Source organism: Podarcis melisellensis, assembly GCF_964234715.1.
Source record: "Podarcis melisellensis genome assembly, chromosome: 11".
In the NCBI taxonomy this organism is placed as follows: domain Eukaryota; kingdom Metazoa; phylum Chordata; class Lepidosauria; order Squamata; family Lacertidae; genus Podarcis; species Podarcis melisellensis.
The window spans coordinates 33,750,572-33,771,014 of record NC_138543.1 but is presented as its reverse complement, the minus strand read 5'-3'; the positions used below and the strand labels follow the sequence as shown (position 1 = coordinate 33,771,014).

Here is a 20,443-nt window from a genome sequence, read left to right as displayed (position 1 = left end):
ACCTTCGCAGGAAATGCATATCTTTCCGATTGCAAGTACTGCCCCTTTGCAGATATTCTTCATGGTGTTCCTGTTAAAGAAGAGAGAACCAGCAGCAAACACAGAGAGATTGTGTAACAGTGATCTCTTCTGCACACCACCACAACCAGGGCCGGCCCAAGACGTTTTGGCACCTGAGGTGAACCACAAATGGTCCTCCCCCTACTCTGCCGGTTGAGTTGTGAGGGGGGAGTGTAAATCTGCACCGGGATGAGTGAAGATCAGCCTCAGAATTAAAGTGGGGGTGAAGATCAGCCTCTGCATGGGAGGAGGAAGCGGTAGTGGAGGAGGAGGAGGAGGCAAAAGTAGAAGCAGCAGCAGGCAGATCTGCTGTCCCTCTTCTCGATCTGCCGCCTGAGGCAACTGCCTCACCCTGCTTCATGGGCCTGACCACAACCTCTACAAATGCATAAACACATTCTTTACTTGAGGCCACCCAAATGCACTCTGGCAGTCACTGAAGCAGGAAGCCCACCTACCCCTCTGACTTGATGGCAACCTCAAATGTGAAACACATTTGCACAAACGCTGTCACCAAATATCGAGATTCATGTCACGCCTCTGACATCTTCAGGCAATCTCGTCTGGCTGAGTCGGCTGCACGGTGCCAAAGCAGTACAGTCCCAGGCAGCTGAGTTCTCCAAAGTGGTTTACTCCAAAGTCTCTGGACTTGGAAGAAAACAACTGAGCTGCAGCTCTTGCATGTGGCATCTGCTCTCTTTGCCGTCGTTCAGAAAAGAGTGTTTCGGTTCTGTAATGCCATCATAACCTTCTCATTGTTAGGAGAGATCTATTCTCTTCTCTGAGTTACAGTAACCAGAGTGGTTTACCATTCAGTCCCTCTTCTCAGGGAACTCTAGGAACTCTGTAGCTCTGTAAGGAAAATAGGGTTCTCCTAACAGCTCCCAGCACCCTTAACAAACTACAGTCCCCATAATTCTTTGCAGGAAGCCATGACTGTTGAAAGTGGTATCATAGTGCTTTATTTCCCCCCGCAAAAAAATTATTGTTTTTCTCTTATAGAACATAAACACAAAAGAAAAATATTTTGTTGTGTTAAGGGTATCATAGTGCTTTAAATGTGGCTGTAGTCTGATCTAGCAGAGCTGTTCTAATGTTCTTATGACAACTGGCAATGCTGTGAAAGTACAAACATGGCATTTGTTTCCAAGTGCATCCACACAATATTGTTTGGGGGTACAGAAACTCTTCACATGGGGATGGGAAACCTGTGAGCTTCCAAAGATTGTTGAACTCCAACTGCTACCAGTCCTAGACAGCATGATCAATGTTCAAGAATGATGCAAAGTGTAATCCAAAAGTGTCCCCATTCCTGTCTTCTGTTCCTGACTTAGCACATCTACACTCCAACCCGTAGCATATGCAGACATCCTCATTAAAAAACCCAACCCAAACCAAATCCTATGACCAATTTACACACACAAACACACATTATTTTAACTAAATATTTAATCTATTATTTTAGGAGTCAAATACTGCTTCAATGTGTTTTACCTAAGTTTTATATTTAAAGAAAACAAAACTTTAAACTCTCTTTAAGAGAAGAATGGTGGGGTATATGGAATATGATCTAAGAAACTGACATAAAGACTAAGTTAAGTAGCAGTTCAGGAACAATATAGAATAAAGCCTACAGAAGGAAGAAAATACAACATTTTGTGTAATTTAGTATAGATTACTGATGTGTAGTCTGATCCGTTTTTTGAAAAAAAACCAAAAATCTGGGAAATAATTTCTATACCCAGAGCTAATATTCTGTTCACAGAGAAGCATATTTGAACTGGAATTCTTTTTCTTCAGTGTGGATCATGAACTCATTGGCAGAGACAACTGAGAAGCAGAGGAAGTAATTTAAGAGAGATAATTGGAACATCAGTAACTCATCAACTGCAGACCACATACCAGCAGACATAGCACCAGTGAGAGAAACCAGAGAAGTTCTGAGTATATGCACAAAATTATAGGTTCCAGGGACTCAACTTGGCTCTTACCTTTGGATTAGCTTTAAATTCATAGGTAGAAAATAAGCTTTGTCCAACCTGGTGCCCTCCAGGTGCTTTTGACTATGGCTATTACAGAAATGTAAAACCTGGAAAAAAATAAATAAATATGTATTTGCCTTCTGCCTAAACGACAACAGAAGGGGTGTCAGATGAGCTTCCCTGGAGATAGAATTCCATCACTGGGGAAAGCACTACTAGGAAGGCCCTTTCCTCAGTCACCACTCACATGAGATGCTAGAAATAGAGGAGGAACTCTGATGTGGATCATAGGACATATGCAGGTCAGCGTGGAGGAAGGCATTTCTTTAGGGATTCTGTGGCCTTCCAAATATTGCTGAACTCACTGGCTCTGCTCTGGTTGGGGCTGATGGGAATTGGGTGTCCAACGTCATCTAGAGGGCTACAGGTTCCTCACTCTGCTCTAGCCATTCCATCAGTTTCTACCACCCAAGTTACAAAGAGTGAGCTTTTGAAAATTCACTTGATTATGATTTATTTATTACTGCATTTATACCCCATGTTTCCTCCAGGGAGCTCAGGGTGGAGTACATGGTTCTCTCTCATCCGTATTCTCCTCACAAGATCCCCGTGAAATAGCTTAGGCTGAGTTCTGGTGAGAGCCCACAATCACTCAGTGAGCTTCCTAGCAGAGTGGGGATTTGAACGTTGGTCTCTCGGATCCTTGCCCAACACTCTCACCACTTTATCACACTGGCTCTTTAAACGAATTAATGAATGATATCTCCTTTATTGAAGTCAGCAGAGAGGAAGAAAGGCCGAAGAGTGACTCAAGAGGGATTGTTAAACATTGGGTTTCTATAAATGCAGGCAGTATGAAGCCTTTGGTTGAGAAAATCATTCCTAGTCAACAGAAGAGATCACACAGTCAATATTCTGAATCTCACAGCTCAAAGCCTGCCTCTCTAAGAATTGACAGTTAAACCACTGTGGGAATTGTAGCTCCTTGTGGGGAATAAGGGTCTACTCACTTTTAGCTTCCTTAAGTTCCTAGGATTCTTTAGGAGAAGCCATGCCTGTTTAAAGTGGGATGATGCTATGTTTATTGCAGGTGAGGCCTGAAGATTTGTCGCCAATCAGCATAGGTAATACTGAGCTAAAGCAAGTTCCTATCTTCTTATATGCCAACCAGTACAAGTGCGTCCTAAATGTTCAAATGTGAATCTATGTACAAATCTTTGTATATAGAATGCAACCTTTTCTGAAACAGCAAGATACTGCCAGAGACAAAATTACCTTGCCCCACTTTTTAACATTTCAGCGTACAAATAAGGATATTAAATAAAAAGATGGAAGGCTGACGATGGATGGTGTCATGAGGACACCAAGCTGGTTTTAAGGCTTGCTTGTGGATGCAAGTGCATGTTTGATTGAAACAATGGGCATTGCTATTTCTGGCTATTATTTCCCAAGTTTGTTCATAGTACTAAGTAGGGATGGTATCTGGGAACGGAAAGGGGTTGTGAAGGAGGAGCTGCCTCTCTGCCACCCCACCAGTAATTATACCCACCACTGAACTAGAGAAAAAGAGAAGGTCAGAGCAAAGGGACCTGCCCCAATTCAATAGCGCTTTGATTTAACAGCTCTGAGGCCTTTGAAAACATTTTGCCAAGAAAGGTTTGCCATCAACCCATATAATCTCTTATCAGAGGCCATTGAAAGTCCTGGCTCTGAGGTTAATTCCCCCATCGCAAAGCGTTTGAATCAGCCCTAAACTCACATTGAGATGAAAGCCCCCAAGTCCCCTGCTCCCCCCGCCCTCCGGCCGACTTGTCCTGCAAAACCCACTGAGATCAACCGACTGGGGAGGATTAGGGCATGTTCATCTGCTGGCTCTCCAGCAGGACGGGCAAGCTCAAAAGAAAAACAATAATTAGGGATAATTGCTTGTGTCCAAACACAGGCATTAAAGTCCCTTTCCCCTTTGGGACTTTGTGAGCTGGAATGAAAGAGACACCCCCTGTTTTGACAGCTGGGCAGGCGAACAGAATGGGTGACAGATGAAGTGAGACGTCTTCAGACATTAGGAGGAGGAGAGAAACAAGGGAGGTAGCCAGGCAGCAACAGGGCCCGCCTTCTTCAGGCTTGATACTGAAGGAGGATCTCACCCTCCCACACACACCGCCCCATCCAACAGCATCCTGCCCTGGACATTCCCAGCCACCCAGAAGGAAGCTTTGTTTTGTAAAAGCAGCCATTTCACTGAGGCAAGCCCACCCCCTGATGGCTGGGGCAGGGCACACGGGGGAACTATTTAGTTTTTTTTAAAAAAAGAGTGCTAGGATTTTGCCAATTTCTTGTGTGTGAAGTTTTTGGCCAATCGATTTTATTATTTCCATTTATAGATCACTTACTATCTGGAAATCTCCGAGCTGTTGACAGTAGTCTTTATGGCACACGTACAAAAGTACAATTAAACGATTAACATAAAAAGATGTACAATAAACCTGCAAGTTACATGGGGTTACAGTGTGGGGATGGTGCCTAAAGCCCAAATGGCATATAGTCATAAACCCATTGAGTTCAATAGTGGGTATGATGCAGGGGAAGGCATGTTACAACCTGGGGGGGAGCACAGAAAAGGCTGGGGAGTGCCTCAGGGTACCATCTTGGTCCTGAATGCTGGTTAATATCCACACTCTAGCTGACTGAGCTACCCAGCCCTTATTAAGCCATTGGGAGTACAGTGGTACCTCAGGTTAAGTACTTAATTCGTTCCGGAGGTCTGTACTTAACCTGAAACTGTTCTTAACCTGAAGCACCACTTTAGCTAATGGGGCCTCCTGCTGCTGCTGTGCCGCCGGAGCACAATTTCTGTTCTCATCCTGAAGCAAAGTTCTTAACCTGAAGCACTATTTATGGCTTAGCGGAGTCTGTAACCTGAAGTGTATGTAACCTGAGGTACCACTGTAAACATCACTGATGACACTTAGGGCTGGTCCACACTTCCGCCTGTGCCGTGAATGACTCCAAGCGGTTTCCCCCTAGATGACCCACATGGTCCCTTCCAACACTACAATTCTATGATTCTAACATTCCCTTCCAAGGGAAAACCTGCTCTTTAGTGACAGATCAGAACAAATGGCAATCTGGGGGGAAAGCTGAATTACTGCTTGCTCCGATTGAGCACTAAAGAGTGGCCTCCTCTGGTGAGGCAGTGGAAAGTGGCAGGTTAGGAGGTAGTTTGGATAAGCTCTCAGCTCTATTTCTCTAAAACATCTAGAAAAGAGAGTCCTTGTAAGCCCTGGTCTGGTGACTGTACCAGATAACTGGCCAATTGCTTGCTTTAAATGGAATTATACTCCCCCTGGAGGAGCAGGTTCATGGTCAGGAGGTGCTCCAGGATCCATCTCTGTTGTCTAGCACCTCAGTGACTAAAGTGCTTCTGACTGCTTCAGCTGGTAAGACAGCTTCAATCATTTCTAGATCGGGATCACGTGATCACTGTCTTCCATGCGCTGGAAACCTCCAGATTGTATTATGTGGGACTGCCCTTGAAGCTGACCCGGAGACTGCAGCTAATGCAAAATGTGGTGGCTTGACTTCTCATTGGGGTAGAATATTCTCTGCTGAAAGAATTGCATTCGCTGCCAATTAACTATCTGGCTGGTGCTGGTACTAGTAGTGTACAAAGACTTATACAGCTTCATAGCCAACTGACAAGCTATGGAGCTGACTTACTGAAGGTCAAACTACAATCTCGAAAGCACACTGTTCAGTTGTCCTTAAAGTAAGCAGTAAATAGCAAAATTTCCTCCATCCCCCTGCCCTACAGCAGAAGCTGAAAAGAGCAGGGGGACCTGCCCCTGCCATTAGGCGCCCCCCCAACCACCAACTCCAGGCGCCTCCTCCTGGGAGGGGAGGCGCCTTCAAGGGAGGATTGGGTCCACCGTTCTCCCACAGATGGGCGCCTGGTATCTTCATCAGACAGCTTTCAGTGACGGCTCACCCACATTTCTGCTTGGCCTGCAATTTCTTTTACATGCATTTGGGTTTTCTGCAGATTGATGCTTTGTTCCAATTCAGCAGCAAACAGCATGTTTTCCAAGGGAAAGTGAGTAAAAAATGGAGAGCCTCATGGACCTGTGACTAGAAATCAAGGGACAAATGGAAGTGCGGATTTATTGAAGTCAGCAGAGAGGAAGAAAGGCCGAAGAATGACTCAAGAGGGGATTGTTAAACATCGAGTTTCTATAAATGCTGGCAGTATGAAGCCTTTGGTTGAGAAAATCATTCCTAGTCAACAGAAGAGATCACACAGTCGATATTCTGAATCTCACAGCTCAAAACTGGCCTCTCTATGAACAACTGAAGGTTAAACCACTGTGGGAATTGTAGCTCCTTATTTTTCTGATTGTATTTTAATTGTTGTATCCCTCCCTGTGACCTTGGGGCAAGTTAATAATAATAATAATAATAATAATAATAATAATAATAATAATAATAATAATAATATCCCCAAGGGCCGCCTCTCTCGTCCACTCTAGGCGGCTTTTGCACAGCGGCCACGAAGGCGAGCTGCAGCAGGTGGCGAGGGCAACTCCAGCCCGCAAAGGCCTCGCCCTTCTTTCCTAGGCCGGACGTTTGCAAGCCAAGACCGGTGGGGCCGAGGGGGTCACCTCGCCGCTCAGGACAAGGAGGGGGACCAGGCCATTCTCCCCCAGCCCCGCTCCCACCCAGAAGCGCGCCCCACCCAGCCGCTGCCAAGATGCGTGCGCGCGCGCGCAAAGGGGACGCGTCAGCTCCCATCAGCGCGGCGGCCTCTGACGCCAGGATCGGGGGCAGCCCGTGGGAAAGCGAGCAGCCGGAGGCACGCAAGCGGGGAAGGGCTCGCGGACGCGAGGGAGGACCTTACTGGGAGGGGGGGGGAGAGACGTGTCCGGCCGGCCTCGGGAGGGAGGCGGGAGCCCTGCCTGCTCCTCATCCTTGATCCCGCGGGGACGGGGGGCTGGAGCGGGGAGGTCCGTGCGAAAAGCTGTCCCTTTTCCTCCGGCGGCCGCCCATCCTCGCGGCTGAGAAGATCGACTAGAAAGAGCTTTTCGACCAAAATTAATCCAGGGCTACGATTTCCGTGTAGACAAATGCAGATCAGATGGGGACCGTGAAATTCATCAAAACAACTGACTAAAATTACACTCTGGAGCTGTAATGTATACAAGGGCATGCGAGCTTCATTAGAGAAGCCACATCCGGGGGTGGGGAGAGAGATGAAGGCAGCTGGGACCCAGATTAATACATGCACAGTATCACAGCCCTCTCCCCCCCCCCCCATCCTATATTATTACGGCCCGGCAAATAGGATAATCTAAATGTGTTTACCAGAGCAATCCATCCGCAAATTGCATTTGTCCGTGGATAATTTAATAGAGGTGATATGTCTAAGGAGCTGGACATAGGATCTCTCCAGACTGAAGGTGGTGGTGGTGGGTTTGCTCAGGGCTGGTTGTTGTTCCATAACAGTTACGTAAATCAATGCCTTTCTTTTAAAACATGCTGGAGATGGAGAACAAAGTACAAGGAAAGTGATTGTTTCCCAAAGGATGACATGCCCATGATCTCTTTTGCAAACACGGTCTTTAATAGCGTGATCGTTAATGCAAAACCGATTCCCTTGTCGGTACAGTTTAGGATGCAGTTAAGAGAAAGGAGCTGTTTGGCCCAGGATGTGGTCTTAGGGAAGACTAAAAGCTGAGATGAAATTACACAGCAGATAGGAATATGAAACCTTAATGTCACCCACAGTAAAGATAAGTTCTCTGGCTTGTTTCCTAAGGTCACAGTCCTTTGCATAGTAAAGGTAAAGGTAAAGGTACCCCTGCCCGTACGGGCCAGTCTTGACAGACTCTGGGGTTGTGCGCCCATCTCGCTTAAGAGGCCAGGGGCCAGCGCTGTCCGGAGACACTTCCGGGTCACGTGGCCAGCATGACATCGCTGCTCTGGCAAGCCAGATCCGCACACGGAAACGCCGTTTACCTTCCCGCTGGTAAGCGGTCCCTATTTATCTACTTGCACCCGGAGGTGCTTTCGAACTGCTAGGTTGGCAGGCGCTGGGACCGAGCAGCGGGAGTGCACCCCGCCGCAGGGATTCGAACCGCCGACCTTTCGATCGGCAAGTCCTAGGCACTGAGGCTTTAACCCACAGCGCCACCTGCGTCCCTCCTTTGCATAGTACTTACATGGAAATAAGTCCCATTGAATTTAATGGGGCTTATTTCTGAGTAAACATGTTTGTAGGATGTGTGCTGCACATGCCTTTAAAAGGATGGAGAAGGAAGAGCCGGGGGGGAGGGGGGAGAGGAAATGTCTGACATGGATTCTACTCTGCACACTAGAGGCAACTCTGTCCATGGATATCAACCTATCACAGGTGTTTTATTATAAATGTATATCACAAAACAGGTACGATAAAACAATTTTCATTAGTATTGTAAGCTCAGTGCATCACAATTTCCTTTCTGCTTTGAACACACACACTGTTACAGCTACCTCCTTTGGACTTGGGCAGGTGTCAATCACTTGATGTCATTATGATGTCAGGTGATTGACAGTCGAGTGGTTCCTCACAATTGTCAAAATTATCCAATGGTAGGTGGGGGAATGAGGAGTTCCACACCTCTGATTTAATGCAATTTGCTTCTGTTCACACAAATGCAGCAGTGCAAGTACGGTATCTGTGCTCTGTGTACTGGGGTAATGTTTGCACTGGCATGATTTCATAGATCTTTATTTAAGGCTACAAAAGTTATAGAAGCTGAGGTGGTGCTTCCTGGTGGAGAACTGTACACACCTTCCAAATAATGGAGCAATAGAATAATGGAGCAGTAGAGTTAGAGGGATCCAAAGGATAATTTAATCTAGAAGAATCACAGCTACCCTCTGAATTCTCCTACTCCAGGGTCCCTATGTGTCTGAAGTATTCACATGTGCATTACACCTTTTGGGGAATCTTTCACTGGAGAAACAGTTCCTGCACAGAGGTGGGTGGTGGGAACAGGGGGAGGGCTGTGTTTCTCATTCTGTGGATCCAGCATGACTACAAACAGCAAAACTCTGCAGAACCAAAAACGTTTTGTTGTAATCTCCCCGCTACACAAGTACAACCCATATGTGACCAATCATGCTGATGATCTATTACTTGTCTAATCATTAACTTAAAATGCCATATAAGAATTTGTAATCCATAGTAAATCATTTCAGAGGAATGATTAAATGTACTACTGACTAATGTAAAACAGTCCAGTTTCCATAGCAGTGGGCTGCTGCCAAATATTGTTTAAAAGGATGGAACGCGATGAGCGGGGGCCAGGGGGAGGGAAGGAGAAAAGGAAAAAAAGGATTTGTGATCTACTATGACATAAATTATGGTAGCTGTAAATCTCTAATGCATCAGTCGCCGTTTGCAGATTATTGGGCTTAAAGTAGAGGAAGATGAAATTAACTATTTTAAGGACTGCCAGGAATCATGTGTGTTTTTCATGAGGCTGCTTTGCAGAGAGCGTCTTTGACTATTCTTTATATGCTCTGCCCTAAAAAATTCTGAGTGGCAGCAATTGTTGAGAATGTAGCATGACCTTGAAATACCACTGAATACAGAAGCCCCCGGAGAGGGGATTTCCCTAATCGGACTCCAGTGTGTTTCCTTGCAAACATGGGAAACTACTGTTAAAAATAATACCAAGCTGGTTTTATTTTTAAATTTGACTAAAAGTAAATTTGATTGAGTCAATTGTACGCCACGCTTCAGGGCAAATGGAAACAAAAGTCATTAGGACAAAAAGAAATCTCTGGTGACAATGTTGGCGGGAACGGGAGGCTGTGGGTTTCTTTTGTCCTTAAGGAGCTGTGGTAAAATTGGGGTGAGGAGGCAGCATGAGAGGCTCCACTTCACAGTTCCTCCATAGCAGAGGTTTTCAATCTTTTTGAGTCTATGGCTCCCTTGACCAACAACATTCTTTCTGCGGTTCCCCTGTGGGGAAAAGCGCTCTGAGCCTCAGAAGCCCAGTTGTGTCACCCTTTGTGTGACACAATCCTTTTTGAACACTCTCCCTTGTGGAGTGTTCCCTCGGACTCCTCTCCTCTCCCCTCTCCTTGGGGGTTCTCCGGACACCCTCGTCACCAGGGCTGCTGCAACAAACAGCCACACAAGCCCTTGGGAGGCAGAGACACAAGAGGGCATCAGAGGAGGGAGGGAAAGAAAGCGGGACAGAGGCCTGTGTTGCCCACGGCACCCCTGACCATCATTCGAGGCACCCGAGGGTGCCACGACACACTGGTTGAAAATCACTGCTCCATACAGTGCTTTGTTTCCTAAGCTGGCCTGGGTTTGAATGCCACCTTCTGATTTTCAAGCCTCTCCACCACTGCAATTCCTGGTGTGTGCTAAGGGTTTTGTTTTTTTTTAATGTTCAACCAGACTCAGAATAGTGTAGTCCCAGAAAATAACATCTTGTCCAAGAGAACGAGGGAAACCATTCCAAACTCCCAAGTCCTGAACCTGGTTGCGCATTAAAAGAAAAGAAAGTCCTGACACTCGTATTATGGAGTGATGAGGTCATTGTAGTCACTCTTCAGCTGTTCAAGGGCACTTTGTTCTGGTTTGATATGTTCTAAATCTGAGTCCTAGTAGTGAAACGAGATGTAGGGACCCTGGTACAGATTGAGTCCTGACTCCCATGTGGATTTGTATTTTACAGCAACTACAGATATGTGGTGGAGGGTCATGCTATGCAGGATTTGGGCTTGGAGAGCAGCTGAATTGTGTGTGCGGAGACCGCAGTGGCAAATTGTGACAAGAGAGTCAACTTTATGTACTGTCCCATTCTAAAATTTGAAGAGAAAGCTGTTTAGGGCAAGCAGAAACAGAGGTCACCTCCCTATTGGCTCAGCAGTTGTTAAGTGAAGAAGATAAGCAACTTATCTCAGTTATTGCCTACAAACTCCCAGCAACAGCCAGGGTTTGGTTCCTGCAGTTGCACCTCTCTCCTGCTCCCTGGTGTTCATTGGCAGTAATGCCAAAGAAGTCTGAGACCTAGAGCAGTTCCTCAATAGTTTCAAAGAATTCTCAAAACCCAAAGAATTCTCAGACACAAAAGGAAATTAAAGCTCTTCAGATTCAATATTCACAGATTTTAAATCAAGAAATAGAATGGAAATTAAGAAGGATGAGACAAAGGAACTTTGAATCTGCAAATGAATGTGGGAAACTTCTAGCCTGGCAATTAAAAAAAGGCAGAAGCAAAGTACCATCACAAATATTGCATTGTTCTTATGAGATAAGGAACAGTATGAATAGCCTGCTTGAGCTCATATTCCAAAACACACCTAAATGCATATTGCAACCAGCTCAGTCGTTCTTAGATAGCTCTCTTACAATCCTTGGGAAATGTGGCCCAACTCTGATACTCCTTAAGATTTCTCAGGGCAGAGAAGAAAGGGAAAGAGATGGGCAGCTAAGCACTTTTAACAGACCAACTCTCCTAGGTTCCCAATGTTATTATTTTTTAATCTAACAGACTTGTGTATGTGAAATCAAACTGCAGTCCCTTAGGGAAAACTGCAAGTAGAGAGCCACTTACTGTGGCTTTCCTTAACAGAATCATGTGTGTCCTATTCTAACCTCTGAAAGATCCTGCAATTGTGCCAACATCTCAGGGCTTGGATGTGACTCTAAGCCATAGTTTAGTGCTTTGGGAATCATCCTAAGGTTGCTGTGGGGCTGCATACTGTTCTATTCTGCTGGTTTCATGTAGAGATCATGGGGAACAGAAGCACAGGTAAGGAAAGCATGGTGGCATAGTGACATAGTCCAAATATATTCATTGGTGTGAATGAAATTTAGCATAACAGGCAGGTGTGTCAGTCAAAAAGCCGCAGTTTCATAACACAACAGGTACTGCAATATGACAGGAATATGAGAATATTATAACCAGGAAAACTAACAGAACATTTCCCATGTCTGAATGCACCTCAAGTCACTGCAGAAGGGCAATTACCCTCCCTCTCCTCCATGATTACCCTCCCTCTCCTCCATGTGTTTCCCCTTCATTCCCCCAAATTTGCTTTGGAAGGTTGAGGGAGTCCTAAGAGCAGATTTGGGGGGAGGCTGGAGGGGAGGGGATGGAGGAGAGGAAAAGTTCTATTGTGCAAGGAGAAGTTATCCTGCTCATGCAATTACTTCATCAGACACAACCCTAGGAATTTGAATTTGCCTTGCTTACTTCCTATGCTCTGTTGATTAGCACATAGACATTGAAAGCCTTGGCTTTTCTGTCCTCATGCCTCTCTCATGCTATTTTTATGTTCGGTAGGCACCTCCTCCACTCCTCCCATTTCTCCTATAGAAATTCATATAGCCTGACCTTTTCCAAAAGGTCTCAGGGCAGGTTTCATAAAATATTACAATTTAAAACAGTAGATCGACCGTTAAAAGGATTAAACGAAAACCATAGCACTAAATAAAATCACAGGAGCAGCAAAACAGGAGTGCAACGAGGCACACTTTGATAAAGCTGTCCTGGTGTAGAGGGCCTTCTTCACCAAGTGGTGGCAGCTGTCAACACCAAGCAAAACTGCTGGTGGACTTCTGACCTGGCCAGGAAAACAGGGAAGAGCCAATTATAGGACCTATTTGTCTGGTTATGACAGCTGGCCAAAGCCTGGCATCTGTATGTCACTGCGGGCAGACTGAAGCACTAGTTCATATTATTTGTTCCTCTGCACAAGCCCATCAGTGGCCTTGTGTACTCTCAGCTGCAAAGTGACAGCAATACTTTTGAACCACAGTTTTTAGGAATCCTAGGCAACTTTAATGTGCTTAATGTAAGTTAGGCTCTACATGTGACCTAGAATAAAATTCAGTACCCAAGAGTAACCACTCACGTACTCTTTGACTCCTGAGAATAAAGAAAATCAACAGCCCAGGAAAAACTAGGTGAGCAGGCCGACCAGCCAGGTGGTTTTAAAATATGGAGCCAAATGCAAAATGTTTCACATTTAGAAGGAACGCTCACTTGCCTTTGTCTCAGGTGCTCAGTAAATGAGCAACACCTGTTCTCAGCAAGACCTTATCACCAAGCCAAAACCTCAGTAGACAATCCTCAGTCTCTGTGGTTCCTATTTGTTCAAGTATATGTGGATGTTTTCAAGAAGCAGTCTCTGTTCCTTACATAGAAGTGTCAGGGATGCCCTTTTATTATATTTACGACCACTGTGGAAACAGTTTCTCATATGGTGGGGGAGATGTGTCACTGTAAAGGTCTTCATTCAGCATCTCTTTCTGTTCTTGGGAGACTTGTCACTTGACCTGGAAATGTGGTGAAGGGGAAGGAATAATTTTATAAACTGAAAAGCAAAAATTTAGGTGCCTAACAAAAGCAGGTATCTTATTTTTTAAAAAAACCCAAACTCCCCCCCCCCTTTAATGCAGGTTGCACAGCCTGCGTCTGCAGAGAATGATAGTCACAAAACACCAATGCATTCTTTGGGGACAGGTAAGTCCCAGTGTGAGAACAGCTGTGGAACTTATAAGGGCATGCAGTGCAGATCTGCTCTTCTAAACTAATTTCCAAGACCATAGGAAGGGGAGGGGATATACTTGCCCAGTGCTGAGGAAAGCATATTCTGAGTATGCTCAGAAACACCTTTCCCCCATACCATTACAGGTTTCTAGCATGAAAAATAGATTCTGGGGTAGAAATCTAGAGTCTATTAATCCACTCCTAATGCTACTTTGACTAAATGAAAATAATTCTGTATTGGAGGTTAACAGATACATTTAAAAAAGGGGGGGATTGTACTTAGTAGAGAAAAATAAAAACACATAGATTAAAATGCTCCATGAATGCCGCATGATTAATTAATTGGAACGGCAATATCTGTGAACCAGTTATGGCTGCTGCTTCAGGCAATGCTCTTATTTCAAGTCAGTAATTGAAATTCTGTCTGAGCAAAGACTACGCCAATGCTTCATTAACGCCACTAACCAGTGCATGTAAAAGACCTTGCAACTGAAATGCAGTGTGCACATAGTAACTTACCTTCCGATTCTCGTGTCTGCAGGAAGATAAGCAGAGTAATTCTCATCTGCAGAAAAAGCAGAGTTATCCAGGAGGTTGACATTATAGTAACAAGGAGGGCTCAAAGTGGGAATTAGTGGCCCGAAGAATGGAGGAACTCCAGGATGACTCAATACTTGATGAAAATTCATGCCAATACCTTCTTGGGCTGAATAAGGAGGGATGTACTGCACCACTGTAGCACCGTGGAAGTTTATAGCCTGGCTAATCCTAGTGAAAACAACAGATTGTCCAATAGGAGTCTGGCCTGTGTCAGATGCTCTTCCTTCATTTGGGCTGCATGATTTGCAAGCAGTCATTTTAAACATGCATACAGCAATCAGCAAAAAAATCACGCCTACTGAAAGCACAATAGGCCCGAGCAACAGAGTCCATTCGAAGCGAGTGACCCTTTCATATTTTGCCCATCCCAATATAATTCCTACTAGCCCCCAAAAAGAAAAAGGAGTGTGGCACCAGCTTTGTGGTTATCAGACACCATGAGCTCAGAACTGCTCGGCTGACAAGGAGTGAAGGAAAACACACAGGGGAAGGCATCTTGAACAGTGCTCAATTCCATTGCTGTGCAAACCTGTCCTGGAATGCCTAGGAAGGAGGATGTCCTTGGTAGGACGTACCAAGTAGAAAGTTTGCACTAGTTATACAAGAACTCTGTTCACAATAGTGCAAGTTGGGTAACATTAGACTCTGAACTTAATCATCTCACGGGGGATAGTAATGGAAGCTGTTTACTTATTTATAAATATATGTATACATACACACCACTATTTATAAATTATAGCAGAGCAGTTCACAATTGCACAACAAAACCTTACAACAAAAAACACATTTAAGAAGTCAAGATCAGAAACCGCTAGCTCTTGTGGAAAGATGTGCTCTTATTTCCCCTGCATAAGCCTGACAGAGTTGAAAGGTTTTCAGAAACAGCACATGCTGAATCTGTGTTGGCAGAGTATTCCACAATACTGACCCAATGACACTAAAGGCTCAGTTTCTTGTCAAAGGAGCTTTGCCAATTTGGGGAATGAACAACATTGTTCCTGCAGATGATCTCAGTGATTGAGCTGGGATATAAGGGTTCGGGCAGTCCCTGGAGTATCCTGGGCCTTAAGTTGTTCAGGGCTTTGTAAATGACGACAAGGACCTTGAACCTGGCTGGGTAGTAGATGGGCAGCCAGTGGAGATGGTTTCACATATTGTCAGCCAGATGCCCCCCTATCAGCAATCCGGTTACCACATTCTGCACCAGCTGACGTTTCCATTAGGGAAAAAGGGGCAGTGCCCCACCAACCGCAGTTTGCCCTGAGTCAGCCTGCACCTGCCTGCCTTTATACTTACACTCAGTCTAGGAGATGGTCCTGCCTATTAGCTTCGCCCTTCTCTTCAGCTACCCTTGTGTAACTTAGCAGGGAAGAAGAGGACAGAAGTAGAATTAGTTGGCTCTGCCTGCCATTGGCTCTGGCGCCACCTACTGTTGGGCTCTCTGCCTTCTGCCCTACCAGTGACAATGGGCAAGAACCACCACTGTGATAACTGGTATGTATTGCTCCCCAGATACCCACCAGCTTCCCAGATAAGCACAAGTGTAACCTGTTCAGAAGAAAGTCAAACTGTGCTCAACAGAGTTTAACCCAAGGTAAGCATAGATTACAACTAAGAAATCCGAAGCTTCCCAGAGAAAAAGATATGGAAGATCAGAAACCACAAGGAAAACAAACAAAGCCAGGAATGCAGACGCGCACCTCACTTCCTGCTCTGCCAACACCTGCACTTTACATTTTAAAACAAAAAGCTTGACATGGCAATCCAGATTTGGGCTTTAAAAAAAAGTAAAGAAATACGCAGATGACCTAGTTTTGACATTGCAGGAGCCAGAATCTAGTACGAAAAGAGTATTACAACTGATACATGATTTTGGTCAGGTTGCAGGATTTAAGTTAAATAAACAAAAAACGAAGGTGTTAGGGAAAAACATGACAGACACAGAGTCAGAACGGTTTCAGAGAGAAACAGAATTAACACTGGTGAAAAAGGTAAAATACCTAGGGGTTAATATAACAGCCAAAAATCTGAGTCTATTTAAAGATAATTATGAAAAATGTTGGTCTGAAATCAAGAGAGACTTGGAAAGCTGGGCAAAGTTGAAGCTTTCTTTGTTAGGCCGAATTGCTGCAATTAAGATGAATGTGCTGCCAAAGATGTTGTTCTTGTTTCAAACATTGCAAATTGTGGACAAAACAGAGTGTTTCCGGAGGTGGCAGAGAGATATTTCGAAATTTGTCTGGCAGGGCAAAAAGCCCAGAATCAAGTTTAAGATATTAACAGATGTAAAGGAAAGAGGGGGCTTTGCCCTGCCAGACTTAAGGTTGTATTATGAAGCCGCAGCTTTCTGCTGGCTAAAAGATTGGCTACTTCTTGAGGACACCGATGTGCTAGATCTGGAAGGTTATAACAATGCTTTTGGTTGGCATGCATATTTGTGGTATGATAAAGTTAAGATTAATAAGGCCTTTAAGAACCATATTGTCAGAAAAGCAGTGTTTAATGTCTGGACAAAATATAAAGACTTACTGGAAAACAAAACACCAAGGTGGCTTTCACCTTTGGAAGCTAAGGCCCGAAAAGGAACCAATATGGAAGCCTACTGGCCAAAATATTGGGAACTGTTAGAAAAAGATGGAGATAATTGGAAATTGCAGAGTATGGAGAAAATGAAGGATAAAGTGCGAGACTGGTTACACTACGCTCAGATTAAGGAAATCTTTAAAAGTGACAAAAAGTTAGGATTCCAGGTGGAGAAATCGAAGTTGGAAACAGAACTGTTAGAACCTAAGACTAAGGTACTTTCAAGAATGTATAACTTGCTGTTGAAATGGAATACACAAGACGAAATGGTTAAGTCGGCTATGATAAAATGGGCACAGGACATTGGGCATAACATCATGTTTGAGGACTGGGAAAGGTTGTGGACCACTGGGCTGAATTTTACTGCATGTAATGCTTTGAAAGAAAATGTAATGAAAATGATATACAGATGGTACATGACCCCAGTTAAACTTGCCAAAATACACCATTCGTCAGATAACAAATGCTGGAAATGTAAGGAAAATGAAGGAACATTCTACCACCTCTGGTGGACTTGCCCTAAGGTGAAGGCCTTCTGGGAAATGATATATAATGAGTTGAAAAAGGTATTTAAGTATACCTTCACCAAGAAACCAGAGGCCTTCCTCCTGGGCATTGTCGACCAGAAGGTGTTAAAGAAAGATAGAACATTTTTCATGTATGCGACAACAGCAGCAAGGATATTACTTGCTAAGAATTGGAAAACTCAAGATCTACCCACACTGGAAGAATGGCAGATGCAACTGATGGACTATATGCAATTGGCGGAGATGACTGGCAGAATCCGAGACCTGGGAGAAGAAAGGATGGAAGAAGATTGGAAGAAATTTAAGATTTACTTACAAAAATATTGTGATTTAATGGAATGTTAAGAAGGATGCTTGGTTATAAATAATTGGCCATCACTAAAATAGATCAGGAATTGATGATAAGAGAGATTAAGAGAAACAAATTTGTAGGAGAACCATTTTATTGTAATTAATTAAGCGGTCACAAAATTTGGAAATAAGATGATAATTTGCTTGACAAAAATTTATTAACGATGTAAATGGGAGTGGGAGGCGTGAGGAAGCTCAAGGACGATATGAAACTTTGTTAAAACGAAGCAATACTGTTTATTATTATTGTAATTTTCTTCTTTAAAAAACCTAATAAATATTTATATATATAAAAAAAGTAAAGAAATAGATTATCTGAACCTATGCCAAGTTTCACATTTTAAACCTACTCAACTTATAGTACCACCCTGACTACAGGATTTAAGTGGTTTTAAGTGCCCTAATGTTGAAAACATTTAGAGGCTGCAAAGTGCAGCATAGATAATTTCCCTGCCCTTTTCCTTGCATCAGCCAAGGCCACTGAATCTTTGCAAGACCTAGGTCTAGCATGGAATCCAAGGGCTAGACACTGGTCTTGGCAAACTAGGGTGGAGAGACGAAGACAACACAATTGGCAACACTACAGCACCCACTCAGAGCCTTTTATTCAGGGTTGGCTTCAGGCTTGAAGGGGCCGTCTGCAGACTTCCCTGGCAGTAGCAGGTGAAAAGCTATATCTGCCCTAACCGGATTCCTATCAGATTTCCACATCTTTCTGAATGGCTATTTCTTCTCTTGCAGCATGCAAAGGTGACCTTGCAAGAGTCTTCTCAGACCGCGTGGCCGAGCCCTTTATGAAGCGTGCCAAAAGGTGTTTATTCATTGCTGCATTTTACAATTACTGCTAAGAGGTACATTTGTTTCTCATAGGGATTATTTCCTCTTTTGGGTCAGAACTGTAATAGGAAGTTCAGTTCTATGATTTCATTTTATAGTTGCTGTTCCCTGGCTGGCACTGCAAGGTTAAGATTAGCACACCTTCTAAGTAGCTGCTCTTTATAGTGTCTCTCCTTGTAAAATCTCTAGGCAGAATGCTGCCATCAGCGTTTCTATGTTCAACATGCCTAACTACATTAGTACAGGCTTCAGAGAGTAACACCAGCTTCCTAACCCTTGTAGTATCTTTCAAAATACTCCCTTGCCTGCCTCTCAAATGCCCTGTGGGGAACATTCTCAGTCATTGGCTAGAGACAAAGGAAGACCTTTTTTTTGCCTGCTCATCTTATTTCCCTCTCCGTTTTGGAGTAGTTACTGTAATTATTTAACTTTATTTAAACTCCTAACTCATGACAGAATTGGGAGAATGTCTTTCTGCATAACTACTTGAATTGTCATCTAATGAAAGCTCTGCAAAAGCACTCTACCATGCTTCTAACTGAAATTGATTTTATTGGTGCTCACTCAGTCATGAGTAAGTTTATTTCGTATTGGAGGCTTGTAGAAACATACAATTCATAGCAAACTAGGAACCTGGCAAGTAGCATTATGAATATTTCACAATCGGGGCACTACTACTTCAGTTAAGCCTTCCTACTTTGAGAAAGTGTTTAGCATTTTCTGCAGAGGCTGGACTGCTTTGATTACTTGCTTTGTAGATTACAGTACATTATCACTGTAATAAGGTTTTTTATGTTTTATAAGAAATATGTGTATTAAATGAAAAATCTGTGTACTGTGGAAGTTCTTCGATGATAGCAAACATGTCAAAAATGTGCCCCAGCATTAAAGAAAGATAAAAATCTTTTTAAAGGCCTGCAATGACATCATGCAAAAACAAACCAACAAACCCAAGACACTCAGTATATCACAATAAATGCAGCATGTGTTTACTCAGAAGTAAGCCCCATTATGTTCAATGTGTTTTACTCTCTAGTAAGTTTGCCTGGGATTCATTAGAGCTCAACCTTCCTGTTGCAAACCTGCCAGTTCAAGGTACCTGCGGTGTCCTTTACGCTAAATCTTCTCTAGTAATTCCTGGTTTATAGATGAGCAAATAGCAGGTTTCAGTGAGAGAGGTCAAACTCACAGAAGAGGCCTAGTGAAAAATAAATGGGTCCAGTTGGTATAAGCCCTGCACTGTGATTTACACTAAGAGCAATTCGCATGAAATCAGTCATTACCACAGCTGAAGGGTTAGAGCATTAACTCTCTTCATCTCCGATGTTGTGCTCTTAACCACCAGCTAAAACTGATGTTCATGGGGATTATGACTTATGTAATGACTGGGAATGCTCTGAATTAGACACCAAAGCATTTGTTAGTAGGAATGCAAAAGACTTTTGCTTTCAGTCTCAATACATTTCAGACTCTGGGCCCAAATAATTCAGCAAGTGGTAGCTGTGCAGTTTCAACATTTTAAGAGGCAAAATATTTGTAGAACTCCTTTTAATTGACTCTTCGGTTGCAGCTTCGACACTTAGACAATGCAAATTAAAGTACATAAGAGGAAGAACAGCACGAGTCAGTTCCAATTTCTGCTGCTGGACTAAGTGGCAGATAGGTCCCAGAGCTAGGCTATAACAAGTGTTATGTAATTGTGTGTGGCCCACCTATTCTTCAGTTGTTTTAGCTGATTTTAGTATTTTGTCGTTGTCATAACCTGCCCTGGGACCTTATGGTGAAGGGTGGGGAAGAAATTCAGTAAAATAGTATCAATCCTGCTGCTCCAATGGGCAGCTCTTTGAGCAGACCAAGGCATACGGTTTCCAAAACTGGTGTGCCAAATATTTCTGGGATGCCCACAGGCAGGGTATGGATACAATAGTGACCCCCCCCCCCAATTCTG

The 20,443-nt window shown here is 43.9% G+C and overlaps 1 protein-coding gene across 1 annotated transcript; it reads right to left on the bottom strand.

Moving 5' to 3' along the window:
- Positions 1–13,907: 13,907 nt before the first annotated feature.
- TMEM174 (transmembrane protein 174) lies at positions 13,908–15,939 on the bottom strand. Its single transcript, XM_081929482.1, is given in 2 exon segments — positions 13,908–14,588; positions 14,591–15,939. Coding segments are annotated over 2 exon segments (600 nt in total). The 5' UTR covers positions 14,715–15,939; the 3' UTR covers positions 13,908–14,112.
- Between the last annotated feature and the right edge of the window lie 4,504 nt (positions 15,940–20,443).